This window comes from Bos indicus, chromosome 8 (assembly GCF_029378745.1).
Source record: "Bos indicus isolate NIAB-ARS_2022 breed Sahiwal x Tharparkar chromosome 8, NIAB-ARS_B.indTharparkar_mat_pri_1.0, whole genome shotgun sequence".
Classification (NCBI taxonomy): domain Eukaryota; kingdom Metazoa; phylum Chordata; class Mammalia; order Artiodactyla; family Bovidae; genus Bos; species Bos indicus.
The window spans coordinates 53,362,155-53,378,228 of NC_091767.1; the positions used below are offsets into that span (position 1 = coordinate 53,362,155).

Here is a 16,074-nt window from a genome sequence, read left to right on the forward strand (position 1 = left end):
GAAAGAGTGAAAAAGTTGGTTAAAACTCAACATTCAGAAAACTAAGACCACGGCATCTGGTCCCATCACTTTATGGCAAATAGATGGGGAAACAGTGGAAACAGTGACAGAATTTACTTTTTGGGCTCCAAAATCACTGCAGATGGTTATTGCAGCATGAAATTAAAAGACGTTTGCTCATTGGAAGAAAAGTTGTGACCAACCCAGACAGCTTATTAAAAAGCAGAGACATTACTTTGCCAACAAAGATCCGTCTAGTCAAAGCTGTGGTTTTTCCAGTGGTCATGTATGGATGTGAGAGTTAGACTATAAAGAAAGCTGAGCACTGAAGAATTGATGCTTTTGCACTGTGGTGTTGGAGAAGACTCTTGAGAGTTCCTTGGACTGCAAGGAGATCCATCCTGTCCATCCTAAAGGAAATCAGTCCTGAATATTCATTGGAAGGACTGATGTTGAAGCTGAAACTCCAATACTTTGGCCACCTGATTCGAAGAACTGACTCATTTGAAAAGACCCTGATGCTGGGAAAGATTGAAGGCAGAAGGAGAAGGAGATGCAACAGGATGAGATGGTTGGGAGGCATTACCGACTCAATGGACATGAGTTTGAGTAAACTCCAGAGTTGGTGATGGACAGGGAGGCCTGGCATGCTGAAGTCCGTGGGGTTGCAAAAAGTTGGACACGACTGAGCGACTCACCTGAGTGGCTATTAGGCTCTGCTTTAGCCCATATTGCATTTTTCGGCATTTTTGTAATCTACAAGGATAAACTTCTTATCTCCTTGATTTCTTCCTCTTCCACTAATATCAGCAATATTCCTTTTTTTTAAAAAAATAGAAGAATCTGATTTCTTCTGAAGTCTGTATATGCCTGTTTAATTACTTATAGAAATTGTTAGACTAGTAATATACTGCTGCTTCTATGTCCTTACCCATGGTTAATAGAAGTAATCACCACCCCTCTCTCTTCTTAATAATCCCATTCTTTCTATTTGTCCCTCTAATACGTAACATCCACCACCATCCAACAGTTCTTCTCCCACAAGTACTGAACAGAATACTAAAAGAGTGAAAAAAAAATTGGAGGACAGTCACATAGCACCCACTGTGATTTCTTTGATTCTGAAGCTACATTTTTATTGCATTCTTTAAATAAAAAGAAATGCATTGGTTTAAAATGTCAGAAGTTACAGAAACACAAACACACATGCACATACTTATACACCATGTGTATATGTACTCACACACGTGTACATTATTTTTCAGCTGATTATCATGAGTCCATGGCCAGAAATCAACAACTATCTGAGAGAGGGAAAATAGTGGCACTGCTTCTAGATGTATCTCCTTCCTATCCTCTGCACCAACCTTTTATGGCTTCACAAAGCAATTGAAATCTCACCTAAAATTTTTTGTTTTAGGTTTAGTGGTAATGGATGGGTTAGAATTTAGTCTTTTTTTTGTTTGTATTTGATTCTTCTTGATTTCTTATTCTTGTCTTTTTTTTTTTTAAATGGCATTTCTTTATTTGTATTTCTGCAACTAGATTTCCATTTTAATGAAGAACTTACTCTGTTTATAGGAACGGGTGAAGTCTGTATTCCATGCCAAAGAGTTTGGAAAAATAGTTAACTTCAGAACCCCGGAGGATGCGAGGGTAAATATAGTCAATCTTTTACTTAAACACGTAGCAGCTGCTCATTCAAAGCCGTGTAAGTTGTATTGATGTCTTTAAGGCAGATAAGTTGTGTTAGTTTTTCAATTTCATGTTGTGTTTTGATGATTTTAATATATGTAACTATGTAATATTTCCCCCAAATTATTTTTTCATTAGATTGAATTCACACACCTACTTGTTTTTGAAATCAAATTGCTCTCTTATTTTAAATCTTAACTGTAATACTTTGCCAAAAAAAAAAAAAAGCCAACAAACAAAAGAAATTAATTCACTCTAATGCTCATCTACCAGCTCCAGCAGGGAAAGTATAGCGCCACACTGTTTATTTCTCTACTGTGTAGATGTAATGATTTTTTTTTCTTTAATTACTGTAGCCTGGCACAAGGAAGAAGAGCCATGCCTGTAGTCAGAAAATCTGATTTTTAAATACTGGTTCTGTTCCTTCTTGACTGTAGGACCTTGGGGAAGACAGTTAACCTCAGTTTTCTCTGCACCAGGCTCCTCCGTCCATGGGATTTTCTAGGCAAGAGTACTGGAATGGGTTGCCATTTCCTTCTCCAGGGAATCTTCCCAACCCAGGGATCGAACCCAGGTCTCCCGCATTGTAGACAGACGCTTTACCATCTGAGCCACCAGGGAAGGAAGGGTTGGGACACATACTTTAGGGATTATGGCAATTAAAAGTATATGCACTGTCAAGAAAAGGAAGACGAATTGACTATCTACCTCATTGGTCACAACTTAGATGCTGTTCCTGACACTGAATTATACTCACTGTCTTGTGAAACTTACAAATAAGAACACAGGGCTTCTTTGCTGAATCCCTGGGCCCTAGGCCTTTCTGCGTTGGTCCTGGCTGGTTATGACTATTTACCAGTTCACTTCTCACACCTGGAGATCAAAGCAGGAACCTCTTTCACCCATACATGTGTGCCTTGTATCATTTAGCAAGTGCTGTGCCATTTTCTTGGAGAAGGCAATGGCACCCCACTCCAGTACTCTTGCCTGGGAAATCCCATGGACGGAGGAGCCTGGTAGGCTACAGTCCATGGGGCCGCTAAGAGTTGGACACGACTAAGTGACTTCACTTTCACTTTTCACTTTCATGCTTTGGAGAAGGAAATGGCAACCCACTCCAGTGTTCTGGCCTGGAGAATCCCAGGGACAGAGGAGCCTGGTGGGCTTCCGTCTATAGGGTCACACAGAGTCGGGCACGACTGACGCGACTTAGCAGCAGCAGCAATGCCATTTTCTATGTAGACATTGTGATATAAGGTAACATTGACATACTAACAATACAAAACTGAAAAGGGGACAAGTTACAAAGAAAGACTGATAAAGTGACTAGAGTCTCAGTATGCATGTTGCCTGGAACAGGGAGACAGTGTAAAGCATGATGATAATATGACTTGCAGGCCATCTTCTTCATGTTGCTGAAGGGGACATTACCTTCAGTTTCTCTGTAATAAGTTTTCCATTTAATCTCTCACCATATTATTTTATCTCAGAAAGTTCTTTTTAATCTCCCAGCTCAGCCAGAAACATCCAGAAAAAGCTACTGAGCCTAGTTCTCTTTCTCTACTTATCTTAGAGTTGTTCCCACTAGGTTCTTCTTAAATAAAAAAGCACAAATATATCTGCTTAAGATTTTCCTAATGGGATAACCCCAGTTATCACTGACTCCATGGCTTTTATTTGTCATATAGGCCAAATGATAATAGACTTTATCAGCAGAAAGTTTCCCATTTCATTTGCATTTTGAAATTTCAGATCCTTTGAAAATAGAAAATACATCATGAAAGCACCTATTAATATGCTCAAGAATGTTGCTATGCTACTACTTACTGTAGAATTATATGTATTATTTCTACTCAGTCAGATCCCAATATATAGAATGATGAAGGTTTGTGATACAGAATTGGCATAGGTTGGAAGGAATTCTGCATGGATGATTTTTACACTATGCCGGAGTTATTCAATCCAGCTGTCAAATTACCCTTCTCTCTCGGGATGGATCATTTTACTTTTCTTATTCTGAAGATGAACATCTAAGTCCAAAGACCTTAGAATGGTATTGTTACTACTGTTAAACCCAGTACCATTGTTCCTGAGTCACCTGGACTATTTAAGTGAATGAATGATCTCTCCTACATAGTGAATTTAGTTCTTGGCTATTTCAGTATACTCCTGACTAAACTGGAAGATAACTTCTAGATTTTCACTCATTACATTTTGTCATTGCAAGTTCACTGAAGTTAAGTAAATGTTGCTTCATTTCCCCACTACAGTGGATCCTCAGAAAGCTAGAAGAAGCAAGAGAACCTTCCCCGAACCTCTGACAGAGACCACTGCCTGAAGATGTACAGCAATAAATCATTACAGTTTCTACCTTGTACCTTCCAAAACCTGTTTGGGAAGTGTAGTACAGAAGTAATTTAAAGTACTTTTTTAAAAAATTCAGAATCAAGTAAAACAGCTACATGATTCAACTATTTCAATTCTTTGGGGATCTGTTTGGTTTTCTAACTTGAATCATGCATCCGGTTAAATTCGCATTACTTTATAAAAGAAGTATTTCTTTTATGAATCTTAAGTATTTGCTCCAGGTGATTCTCTGTAATGGTGGAGAAATTGCACATATTTAGCCTGAATTTAATGGAGCTAAATTGAATATTCCTAGTTCACATTTTAAAGTTCTATCATGCTTACATCAAACTCCCTGAATGAATGATAAGTAGATGATGAAATCAGACATTGCCTTAGTGCTATCAAGATAACTTTGGTGGTAGTTTCTTTAGAAACATGAAGTTAATTTTACAGATAAATATTTTAGTATGATTTTCCTTATTTTTTTAAATAAAGGGTAGATTTAAATTACTGTTTGAAGTACATAGCATGACTATGAAAAATAGTCTTTTTTATTTTATATGATACAAATTGACAAATACCTCTTCAAGCCTCATCTTAAGAAAGGCTTGAAGAAATGAGTGTCATCCCTGAACAGGGAAAGTCCCTCTCAAAACTTCAAAGCCTTAGAAATACTTCCTCAAGCCAGCATCTTGAGATCTACTTGGTTTCCCAAGGTTATATTTTTAATAGATTTAATAGATTGCTGACCTTAAAGGAAAATTCCTGAGGCCTTAACAATACCAGCTTCCTATTCACTGGTAGGATGAAACAAAATTTTGCTGTCTTAATACAAGTTATGCTTCAGAACAGATAGCCCCTCTCTGTACAAATGTAGGATAAATATGTGTACCCTAAAATCTAACCTAGTAACCTATTCTGTTGGCAATAAATTGAGAATTTCTGGTTTGCTTTGTCTTATTCAAGTGAGAATCACTTTTTCTAAGTGTATAGCTCATCCAAACAAAAACCATGGGCAGCAAATCAGTAAAAATGTCATGGGGGTTTTTTCCCTTGGTTCTTACGCAAGATCCATATACCTTTATATTAATGAGAGTTTTCAAGTGAAAGAGGATAAATACATGATTGTAAACCATGAAGAGAACAATGCAGTATCTTATTTATTGAATAATAGAGTATTTGATGCATGTTGTACATGCCACCAAATTACTATAAGCTGTTTTTAGAATTGGAGACTGTATAAGAAGTTAATGGTTGTGAAATTCTCATATTCCTTGAACCCTTGTTTTGTTGTAAAAGCTAAAATAAACAGCATGCCAGACTGTAATTGTATTTCTTCCTGACCAAGTCTTGCTACTAAATACTACTGATTTTCCTCTGATTATAAAAACACATTGTTTATTAATAATAGTTCCTTCAGGATTTTTTTTTTCTTTGCTGAACATAATCACAGGATGAGAAGTTTCGAATCTCATGATAGTGCATGTTCCCTTGATGGCCTTTTTTCAAAGTAACATACTTTTTGTCTTTTGCTGAGCTCTGCCAATTTTGCATACATTAGAATTAAACCTAGGAATAGAGGTGGTCAGAAATCTTTTATCAGATTGTCCTCATCTGAAATGTTCCTTTGCTGGAGTTCTAGTCAGTGTCATTAGTCAAGTGCCTCATTACCTACTCCAGTTTCACGGTTTTATTCTCAGAATAAAGACCCATCACTCTTTGGGTATCCCATGGTAAAGGGGAAAAGTCTTAATAGTGTACGGAGAGAAATCCTTCTGGTATCCTCTGGAGGCCAGCCAGAGTGGGTCTTGTCAGTAGTACATATGCAAAGCCAGTGTGCCTGTTTTTCCTGTTCCCATGCCAATGACAACCTAGAAATTTCTTATTCTTTCTCAGCCACCAGTCATCTGTCCATCAACACCTCCAATCCATTCCTGTCTCTGGAATAGAAAGACCCACAATTTCAAAAGCAATAGTTTCATCAGTTGTCTTAGAAGCTTTTTTTCAACTAAAACAAAGAACATAAGTAAATCACTAGATAATGAGTCAGTCTTTTTAGCATAACATTTTACAATTTACAGTTATATGTTTGATTCTGTAGTCTTTTTCTTGAATATTACAGAGTTTATAATCTATGGTATTTAAAAAGTAACCTACCTTGAATTATATTTAACTATGTTTAGTGGTTCTCAGCTTGAGAACTTTAAACTTGTCTTCGTTGTTTGGTAGTTGCTGTGGAAAGGGGCCTGAGTATTCTGTCCTTCGTCTCTTTCTATTATGTTAGCTGTTTCCCTATACCTTTCATGTATCCTGATCTGTGATTATGTATGAAGCTGAAGGCAGAGTGTCTGTCCCTAGCCAACTCACCTCCAGAAAACTATAATCACTAAACATAGCAACTTTGATTTCTGATACAAAAAGAAGCTTGTAATTGCTTCACATTTACAAAATACTCCGTGAACCAAAGAGCATGTGTGTTTCTGCAGTGGCTTCCCAACTACAGTATGTATATTGACTGCTCCTTCTCTGGTGTTAGCAAGACCTTGGAATTTTTCCCAGGCTCACTTCAGTACAACTGCATTATTTTCTGGTCCCTAAATAATCATGATTATCTGTGGCAGTACTTCCCTGTCTTTCTCTCCTCCATAATCCTAATCAATCCCAAAACTATCCTGTGGCCTCCAAAGAAGATTTTCTGAAACTTATTTGTCAATTCTATCATAATTATCTCCATCATTTTTTCCAACAGTAGTAGTAATAATACCGTCCCAGTGAGTATACACGTACCTAACTCATCTCTTAGAAATATCCTGTGAAGTAGTATCCTGTTACTGTCTGGTAAAAAGTAAAGATGCTACTTAGTGCTGAATTTTATGAACCTTATTTATTCAGTCATCAATGACCAGCTTTTGTTAGTACTTTTCAGGCCCCAGTATTAAAAAGATTGCCACAAGGTACTGGGCTAGTTTGCCTGTAGGAACTGAAAGTGTTTGCCAAATACACTGAAGGTAGAAGTAGCTCTTTGGAAATGGACATATTTATGCCCCAGCCACCATAGGGCAGAGAAAGCTGTTTGGATTCCAGGGCCATTGCTTTTACATTCTCTCAAGGTCAGCTAAAATCCTCAAGGATGGTGTTTTTCAAACTGTAGGTCTTAACCCATTAGTGAGCCATGCAATCAGTTCAAGACCAGCATATTTTCTTAATGGAATAGAAAAGAAAAGAGCTTTGCAGGTAACAAGGTTAAATATTGTTTTAGTTAAATAATTAGTTAAATAATCTATATACTGTGTATACTGGGTCACAAAATGTAATTTGTTATTGTGAATTGCAGTTTGGGGAGGAGGAACCTGAAAGCCACTGCTGTAGGAGGCATGTAGCATTCAGTGATTGTTGAAACAATCTGGATCGTGCCAAGCCTTACTTTACCTTGAGTAAGGCGCAACAGACCCACAACTCAGGGAGTCTTTAGGCTGTGAGCACTGTCTTTTTCTATTGAGGGAGAAGATAGGATAGCTCTTATTTTGGAAATGTTTTCCTTTTCTGGTATATATCAGATGCCTGTGTAATATGTCCCACCATGGTCTAGAAAAAGCATAGAAAATTGAGATCCACAAACAGCTCCCAAAAAAGATCACAGAATCTCCTTTAATTTAGTGTATTTCCTCCTCTCTCCCACTAAGCATTTACTAGGATTGGGCACAGAAGTTCTCCTTTTAAGGATATTGACTTTGCTCCATCTACCTGCCATCTGAGTCACCAAATGGACAAAGGCAAATGGGGAGCTGATTCATAGGTCACAATCTTTTAGGGCCAAAATACTTATTCTCTGCAGAGTTCCAGACAAATGCCAACACTTTTTAGCTGAAAATAATCGAATTTCCTAATTTACGTAGGATTCAAGTAGAAAATACAGATAATTTGATTCTTTTTGCAAGATTCAATGCAAAATTTGTTGAATCTGGTTTTCTTTGGTGCTACCCAGTATCACTGATCGCTCTTTTGCATACCCTAAATGAGAACCATCCGCCCTCCTGCCCAATCCTTTGAAATATGCTTTTGAAATTATACCTTACTGATAGTGCTATACCTAATCAAGCTAACACTGATTGGTTAAACTTTTTAGGATTCTTATAATCTTTATCTTTGATCATTGCCCCAAACAGCTATCAGTGCAGACCTTTTCTCCTGCTTTCTGTCTCTCTACCCCAGTTGGTATAAAGTAGTATTTGTTCCAGGGCTATCTTAAAAGGCCAGTGCAAGGACTGAGAAGACACTGGATCCTACTCTTTTGCAAACCATCACATTTCTTTAACTGAAACTGTTTTTTACCTTATTTCCTGTTTTGTAAAATAAATTGTCCCATGTCATTTTTTAAAAAAATGTTTCATTTTAGAATTACAAATTAGTTCTTTTTTAAAAGCATTATGGCGTTTTCTAAAAAATTGATAATTTGGTTACCCAGTGAGCCATGTAAGATATGAAACTTCGGGTTTTATAGGTTGATACTCATATATTTTTAAAGTTTTTATCACTTTACACAAAGTCATTTGTATTATAGTTTAGCACCTGCTGTGATGTCTGTCAACCTGAAAACCCCTGTCACTGAGCACCATTCACATTCATTTACTGTTGCTTTGATACCTTTAATAATGGGCTCCTTCTCCTGAAGTCCTTGTAACAGGAAACCCTGTGAGAGTGCTATAATAAAACGTCCCGTCGTCAGAAGTGAATGTAAAAGACATCATGTTAAAAAATCCAGCATTTCTTCTTATGCAGTCATAGTGCTAGCATTCCACTGGCCACCCAGAAGTTTCCAACTCGCAAGCTGAAGAACATTCAAGTAAAAATGCAGACTACATTGAAATGTTCTCATTGTCAGTTTTATACCTGCACTCACAGACTGTTAGAAATTGTACCTGGGACTTGTTGCAAGATCAGATTGTTAAAACTTTTTAAAATGGTCCTCTGTATGTGAATATGTATTTTACATATAAAATTGAATTTTTCAGGGAATGTGCACTTTAAAAATATTTCCTTACTAATGTTTGTATTGACCAAATAGTCTTTGCTTCTTCGGAATGCTTATTCTTTAGTGAAAATATGGTTCTTGATGATGATGATAGTATTTTAAATGTCTATTTCTGATTCAGTGCAATATTTCCTTGTACTTATGTCTGACCCAGTTGCCTGTTATACAGTCCCTGCCTTGATTTTGTGTGTTCTGATGAGATAATTAATTTATAAACACAAAAATCACAGTGAAGTTCTTGAAATTGAACTTAGTCTTTTTCCTCCTGAAAATTGGTTCACCATGCTCACCAATGACTTTTTTCTAAATAATGATTTCTTGCTATTGGTAGAATTGAATTGCTTGGTCACATGACTGCCCGGTTTAACTCCGTGTACCTCTTTCAAATAAATTGAGTAAAATAAAAATTTCTGATCTTCAGTCTGCCTCTGTTTTTTAGTTACTGGATAGAACTAGAAAAATTACCATTAAGTCCTCTCTCACCTATCTAAACTCTGCCCTCTTTGGGTCCTAAATAAACCTGGATAACTAACAGATCGCCCAGGGTCCTGGTTTTGCAGTCAAAACTGACAGCTTTCCAGCCCAGCATGATCCCTGCTGACTAAGAGCTTGAGTGGTAATACCTACCTGATTCGTAAGCACCAAGACTGTGCCTCCCAGCCTCAGAAAACTTCCAACGGCTCATTTCCAAGGTAAGTAATGATTATATTTTGAAAGGAGGGCTAGGAGAGAGAATTTCCTACTTGCAGAATTAATATTGACAGAAATAAGTAATTTGCTTCTAATATGAAGTGTTCAGCCTTTTTATGACTTGTTACTCATACTTAAAGTGACTCAAAGCCATTTTCTTATGTGCTTTGTCAGCCAGAGATAAAAATAATAACCGAGTGCTAGAAAGTGCTTAAAAACAAAATTCCTCATTGTTTAAATGCCCTGGTAACTGATTCTCTTGAGCCCTTTTCACATGTTAATTGGATGATCAGAAGCGGTTCCTGACCTTTAGAGCATGGTGCCCAACTCCCACCTCAGGTTGTTTTGCTTTTTGTTTGTTTCATTTCTAGATATCCTTGAGAGCGACTTCTCCATCCTTTGGGGGTATGTTCTTTCTTTAGGTATTTTATTGTTTATTAATTTTTATTTTGTATTAAAATAGACGATTTACATATGGGTTTCATGTATACAACATAGTAATGCAATGTTTTTTAGCTTTTATTTTGGAGTATAGTTGATTTACAATGCTATGTTAGTTTCAGGTATACAGCTAAAGAATTCAGTTATACATATGTCCATTCTATTTTTGATTCTTTTCCAGTGTAGATCATTATAGAATACAGAGTAGTGTTCCCTGTGCTATATAGTTGGTCTTTGTTGATTATCTGTTATATATATAATAGTGTATGCATATTGTTATTCCCAAACTCCTAATTTATCCCTACTCTCCACATTTACCCTTTGGTAGCCAGAAGTTTGTTTTTGAAGACTGGGAGTCTATTTCTGTTTGATAAAGAAGTTTGTTTGTACTTTTTTTTTTTTAGATTCGACATTTAAGTGATACCTTAGGACATTTGTCTTTCTCTGTCTGACTTCACTTAGTATTATAATCTTTAGGTCCATTTATGTTCCTGCAAATTGCATTGTTTCATTCTTTTTTTGGCTTAGTAATATTCCATTGTCTATAAGTACCACGTCTTCTTTACCCGTTCCCTTGTGACGGACAAGGTTGCTTAGATGTCTTGGCTGTTGTAAACTATGCTGCTGTGAACATTGGGGTGCATGTATCTTTTCAGTTACGGTTTTCCCTGGATATATGCCCAGGAATTACATTGGTCGATCCTATGGTAGTTCCATTGTTTATATGTACTGCATCCTTATTCATTCATCTTTTGATGGACATTTAGTTTGCTTCTATGTCCCGGCTACTGTAAATAGTGCTGCAGTGAACATTGGGCTGCATGTGTCTTTTCAAAGTATGGTTTTCTATGGGTATATGTCTAGGAGTATGATTGCTGGGTCATATGGTAGTCCTGTTTTTAGTTTTTTAAGGAACCTCCATAACATTCTCCATAATGATTGTTATCAGTTTACCCCGCCAAAAGTGTAGGAGACTTCCCTTTTCTCCACACCCTCTCCAGCATATATCATGATGGCCATGCTGACTGGTATGAGGTAGTACCTCATTGTAGCTTTGATTTACATTTCTCTAGTAATTAGTGATGTTGAGCATCTTTTCATGTGCTTTCTGGCCATCTGTATGTCTTCCTTTGAGAAATATCTACTTAGGTCTTCTGCCCATTTTTTGATTGGGTTGTTCATTTTTTTGTTGTTGAACTGCATGAGCTGTTTGTGTATTTTGGAGATTAATCCCTTGTCAGTCACTTCATTTACAAATATTTTCTGCCGTTCTGTGGATTGTCTTTTCATTTTGTTTATGGTTTCCTTTGCTATGCAAAAAGCTTTTCAGTTTAATTAGGTCCCATTTGTTTGTTTTTATTCTCATTACTCTAGGAAATGGATCAAAAAATATCTTGCTCTGATTTATGTCATAGACACTTTCTCTTTCTCTTCTTCTTCTGGAACCCCTATAATCCTAATATGATGTGTTTTTGTCCCAGAGGTCTCTGAGCCTGTCCTCATTTCTTCTCATTCTCTTTTCTTTCTTCTGCTCCTCAGCTATTGCCACCATTTATGTGCCAACTGACTCATTCTTTCTTCTGCCTAAGTTATTCTGCTATTGATTCCTGCTAGTATATTTTCATATTTCAGTTATTGTATTGTTCATCTCTGTTTATTTGTTCTATAAGTCTCCTGCTGCTGCTGCTGCTAAGTCGCTTCAGTTGTCTCTGACTCTGTGCGACCCCATAGACGGCAGCCCACCAGGCTCCCCCGTCCCTGGGATTCTCCAGGCAAGAACACTGGAGTGGGTTGCCATTTCCTCCTCCAATGCATGAAAGTCTCCTAGCTCTTTGTTAAATGTTTCTATGTCGTCTTGGTCTGTGCCTCCACTATTTTTCTGTGATCTTGTGTCATCTGTACTATCATTACTCTGAGTTGTTATTCATTTAGACTGCCTGTCTCCACTTGATTGTTGTTCTGGTTCTTTATCTTGTTCCTTCATCTTGAACATACTTCTCTGCCATTTCATTTTGTGTAACTTTCTGTGTTTGTGGTTTCCTTTCCTCAGGCAGCAGGATCCTCTTGCTTCAGGTGTCTTCTGCCTCCTGGTAGGTGAGGTTGGTTGGTCCAGGGGTGCAGGCTTCCTGGTGGGAGGGGCTGGTGCCTGCCCCCTGGTGGGTAGAGCTAGGTCTTGTCCCTTTAGTGGGCAGAACCATGTCAAGGGGTGTGTTTAGAGGTGGCTGTGAGCTCAGTACAACTTTAACAGCCTGTCTGCTGATGATTGGAGCTGTGTTCTCCGCCATTGCTGGTGGTTTGGCTTGAGGCATCCCAGCACTGGAGCCTACAAGCTGTTGGGTGGGGCCAGGTCTTGGTGCCAAAATGACTACCTCTGGGAGAGCTCATGTTGATCAGTATTCCCCGGGCCTTCATTCCCAGTATCCTTGCCCCCATAGTGAGCCACAGTTGACCCCCACAACCCCAGGAGACCCTCCAGTACCCACAGGTAAATCTAGCCCAGGCTTCTGTGGAGTCACTGCTTTGTGCTGGGTCCCAGTGCATGTGAAATCTTGTGTGCACCCTCTAAGAGTGGAGTCTCTGTTGCCCCCAGTCCTGTGGAGTTCCTGCACAGTAGGAGGTCCTACTGACCAACAAAATAAAACCCAGTGCTCTGGGGGCTCCTACTCCTGATGTCAGACCCTCAGACTAGAGAAGCTGATGTGGGGCTCAGAGCTCTCACTCCTGTGGGAGAAGCTCTGCTGTATAATTACTTTCCAGTTTGTGGGTCACCTTCCCAGTGGATATGGGGTTTGGTGATATGGGGTGTGCAGGTGCCTAGGCACACTCCCAGTAGGGCGGGGGCAGCAATTGGCCCCTGCTTATGTGTCTCCCAGTGGCCCATGCACCCCTGGGACAGCAGGGCAGTGACTGGCACTTGCTCCTGGGTTTCTTAATGATGGTGGCAGCATGCACACTAGCAGGACAGCAATTGGCACCCGGTCCTGTGTCTCCCATTCTTTGTTATCTTATGCAAAATGGCCTTGGCTATTCCCCGAATGTTACTGTTCCAGATTAAATTTTGATATCATTGTCAGGCTCCACAAAAACTGTTGCGTTTGCCTTCATTTCTTGAATGAAGGTTAGCTTTTAAAGCTTAATGCCTCAAAAAGGAGGATGAAGGGGAGCAGGATATGCCATCCCCAAATATGCCTCTTTAGCAAAGGGATTATTTTGAGCAGGTTATTTTCAAGAAAAGCTCTAAAAATCTAGTAGAAATTACTCATTTGCAGGAGACATTTACGAGATAAACTTATTTCTAAGGGTGTGTCTCCTAATCTGTACCAGAAAGAGAATGATGACTCTAAATCACAAGAAACTCTTATCAATGGAGAAGATACCCAGCTCAAATCTGCGTAACAACCTTACCCCATTTACTATGTTTTTCCTGGTAACTTCTCATAAATAGCCTTCTCCCAACATTCTTCTGGTGCCTTTAGCTGAAAAAGGTATTTAAGGTGATGGCTTGGGCCATTGAGGGAGTTAGTTTTCCAGGGCGTCTCACATGTAAATAGGAGGTATATATGTTATTTGTTTTCTATTTGTTTTTCTCCTGTTAATCTTTTATTATAGGGATGGGGTCTCAACTAAGAACCTAGAATGGTAGGGGGGTAATCTTTCTTCCTCACTTGACAGTTCGGTGACCCATGATGGGACCTGCTGAAACACTGTACTTCCTTCGGAGCCTGAAGATGGGAACCTGGAAAACCAGCAGAAGCCAGCAAAGAGTAAGAATTCTTACGGAAGTAAGCTCTCAGATCTCTGTCTATAAGGCTCAGTAGAGAGAGGAAGAGGAACTTGCACCTTATTCTTTCCTTTCCAAATTTAGATTTACAGAAGAAAATATTCGTGTGCATTAGTTCCTTGAGTATAAAGACTCTGGTAGAGATTTTGTTATAAGTACTCGTGTTTTCTGTTGATCCCTTTCCCTTCCAGAGATGGTCACTGACTTACATTGTCTGTCTTTTGTGTCACTTTTCATAAAGAGGAGAACCGTAGTCAAGATAAGGTTTTCCTTTCATCTTGTTCTTTGTCTTGAGATCTTGGCTTTTCGACTGGAGAACTATCTCTAGTCATCACCAGCTGGAAGATGCTAGTATTGACTTGTACCTGGCAGCCACACAGTAGGATGGAGATTTGAAACACAGTGACAGGTAGCATTCCCACTGTGTAGCTCTCAGAGAATTTGTCTGAAGGGGCCCCAGTCCATAAGGGGGGGCCAACTTTTGTTTGCATGTCAACCTTTGTTGTCTTGTTAGTGGTGGAAAAGTCCCATTCCACTAGTGTCTGCCTAGTATTACAGATTAGCAGATTTGTGACTAGAGGTATTTCATGTTCTCATAGAAAAACCTGAGAGATTGTTTTCAGTACATCATTCTTCCCTGTGACAAAGAGGGTCTTTAATTTCTTAGGGCTAACTCTGGAAGTGAACTTTCTAGATCTTATGCTCTTTTGCATCCCCTTAGGGCACACCTCTTGCACCCACAGTTAAGCCATGAAAAGGTTTATTGATTTGCTATTGAGATTAATATAATACCATTGAAGATCCTACTCATCAATGGCCAGATGATGGATCTTTTGAATTGGAAAAACTTTTGTATTTGAAAAAAATTTTAGAGAGCTCTTATTCTAAAGAATTTTCTTATTGGTACCTATGGGAAGATCAAGTTGAAAAGAGAACACAAAGGAATATTGTGTCTAGCCTTTGTGCTTAGATGCTCAGTTGTGTCCAATTCTTTGCGACCCCATGGAATGTAGCCTGCCAGTCACCTCTGTCCATAGGGATTCTCCGGGCAGGAACACTAGAGTGGGTTGCCATGCGCTCCTCCAGGGGATCTTCCCAACCCAGGGATCAAACCCAGGTTTCTCACATTGCAGACAGATTCTTTACCATCTGAGCCACCAATCTAGGGTTTAGTGCAATTTGTCTTTGTAAAGTCTGTATAAAGCATTCAATACAGAGGCCTCTGAATGTGCTCCTTGAGTGTACAATCCAACTTTGAACAATTTTTGCTTCTATCAACCCCTGACCTTTAACTCTTTAACAAGATAAAGTTACAAAGCCCCTTTTGCCTACTTTCAGAAGTTCCTACCAGATTTAGAAAAGAGTTAGGGTCAATGGCCATTCACAACCTCACTCACAAGGACCTTTTTTAAAAAAAATATATTTTCTTTTTGGCTGTGCCAGGTCTTAGTTGCTGCATGTGGGATCTTTGTGGTGGTGTGTGGGGTCTAGTTCCCTGACCAGGGATCAAACCCAGACCCTCTACATTGGGAGCAGAGTCTTAACTGCTAGACCACCAAGGAGGTCCCATAGGACCTTGATTGGATGTTCAAAGGTATTCTCATCTATAATTATACTGCAGTTATCAGACAAGCCAGACAGCCCCCTAGTAGATGGACCTCCCAACTGCACCCCAAGGAAATGACCAGAATTTCTCCCAAGTTGTCATGCAGATGATCAAGAAATGGATCAGCTAGAGGTCAGTGTTCAGGGGTTGATAGAAGCAAAAGTTGTTCAAAGTTGGATTGTACACTCAAGGAGTGCATTCAGAGGCCTCTGTATTGAATGCTTTATACAGACTTTACAAAGACAAATTGCACCAAACCCTAAAGCTCCAGGACATAGGAGTCTTTTTATTTCCTTCTTAGTTGGAATGGAAATCTTCTTGGCAAAAAGGGAGTGATTGTGGACAGAAAATGATACTTCAGTAAATAATATACTCTTATGGGTATAAGGTTCTAGTCCTATTAATTGTCTGTTTCCTTTTTTACCTATAAATTAGACGGGATCCTGAATTATTCTACTTTCCTCAAATAATCTGGCTTCA

The 16,074-nt window shown here is 38.8% G+C and overlaps 1 protein-coding gene across 1 annotated transcript in view; it reads left to right on the top strand.

Moving 5' to 3' along the window:
• VPS13A (vacuolar protein sorting 13 homolog A) overlaps positions 1-9,496 on the top strand; it is a 276,506-nt gene extending 267,010 nt beyond the window's left edge. Inside the window, exons 71-72 of the mRNA XM_070794243.1 lie at positions 1,582-1,656; positions 3,966-9,496. Of these exons, the coding sequence (XP_070650344.1) occupies positions 1,582-1,656; positions 3,966-4,016 (126 nt within the window). The 3' untranslated portion in view covers positions 4,017-9,496. The remainder of the gene's footprint in view (positions 1-1,581; positions 1,657-3,965) is intronic.
• Positions 9,497-16,074: the final 6,578 nt, after the last annotated feature.